General features: G+C 35.6%; 1 protein-coding gene across 1 annotated transcript; it reads right to left on the reverse strand.

The window, feature by feature from the left end:
• Positions 1–76: 76 nt before the first annotated feature.
• Positions 77–1,134, reverse strand: LOC111386704 (pumilio homolog 24-like). The gene is made up of 5 exons (XM_023011169.1): positions 1,043–1,134; positions 719–769; positions 583–633; positions 368–475; positions 77–277 (listed from the first exon to the last, which is right to left on the reverse strand). Exons 1-5 carry the CDS (start codon positions 1,043–1,045, stop codon positions 92–94), a joined length of 399 nt encoding a protein of 132 aa, XP_022866937.1. The 5' UTR covers positions 1,046–1,134; the 3' UTR covers positions 77–91.
• Between the last annotated feature and the right edge of the window lie 6 nt (positions 1,135–1,140).

A 1,140-nucleotide genomic window follows, 5' to 3' on the forward strand; every position in this document is an offset into this window, starting at 1 on the left:
AAAAGCAAACAGCAGAAGCAACATTGCTATAGATTCAAGGTGGAAAATGGCTGCTCCCAATGGAAAACGAGAAAACAGTAATTCAATATTTTTATGTAGGTAGAATAGAAGTACAAACCTCAGCAAGCCCACTATTAACCAACAATTCCTGCCTTCGAGTACAAGAATCCTTCTTACCGCCCTCATTTAGATGTATACGTGTATCAGAGGTTTTGCCTTCATCATTCCTATCCTCTTCAACAGCTTCATCATTGTTATGATTCATATCTGATTCATCCTGATATACAGAATAAAGGAGGCTAGTCAATTCCATTACTTTCCAAAACCAGTTCAAAATCTACAAATTCTTTAAAGAAAAGGATGTTGCCTTATTTCTGATAGATGGAATTGATAAACTCAGGGATGTTAAATCGTCTGGATTGAAATATCGAGGACAATGAGGATGGAGTAGCTGCAGGAAAGGACGTCTTCCATTCTGTAAGATAGAGAAATTAGGGTATTGACCTTCAGTCAGACCTACAATTTTGAGGCACGAGGTCAAACAAGCAAATTTGTAGTCTAATGTGTTTAAAAGCAATAAACCTGATCTAAAATTAGCTCCTTTAAATTTCCTTGGAGTTCTTTAATGATGATCTGCATGAAAAGAACATTTTGAAAATGGCATATCCGTTGGAAAATGCAAAAATATCTAGAACCCAAAATGGGAGAGGAGACGAACCTTTGATATAAGTTTTGTGTCATCAACAATCGAAAGAATGCAGACAAGCACCTGAAATAGTGATCGAGGATGTAAAAGGATCTCAAATCAGAGTTTTGAAGTTAACAGCGAGGTTGCAATTGAATCAAGAAGCTTTATAAAATTACTGTCCACAAATAAATTAAGCAAGCAGTAATAATCCAGCAATATGAAGTATGAAAACTTCCAGTTATATAGTCCATCTCTGGACCAATGATAATCTGATTTAAGATATGGTGGAAAATGATTGACATGGTGGGAAGGAAAGAAGAAGAATGGGTTCATAACAGCTGAAATCATACTCACCATACTCCCATATCGATCATGAGCTATTTTATCAATGTGGCCTTTTATGCCTTTAATAATTTTCTTTCGCTCCTGGAAAAAATATAGGATTTTAAGAG

This window comes from Olea europaea, unplaced genomic scaffold (genome assembly GCF_002742605.1).
Source record: "Olea europaea var. sylvestris unplaced genomic scaffold, O_europaea_v1 scaffold36841, whole genome shotgun sequence".
NCBI lineage: Eukaryota > Viridiplantae > Streptophyta > Magnoliopsida > Lamiales > Oleaceae > Olea > Olea europaea.

Coding starts and splice junctions, on each gene's coding strand:
- LOC111386704 (XM_023011169.1), bottom strand. Junction 476..582: donor AGGAGCTAATTTTAGATCAG/GTTTATTGCTTT, acceptor TCTATCTTACAG/AATGGAAGACGTCCTTTCCT. Junction 278..367: donor TTCCATCTATCAGAAATAAG/GCAACATCCTTT, acceptor TCTGTATATCAG/GATGAATCAGATATGAATCA.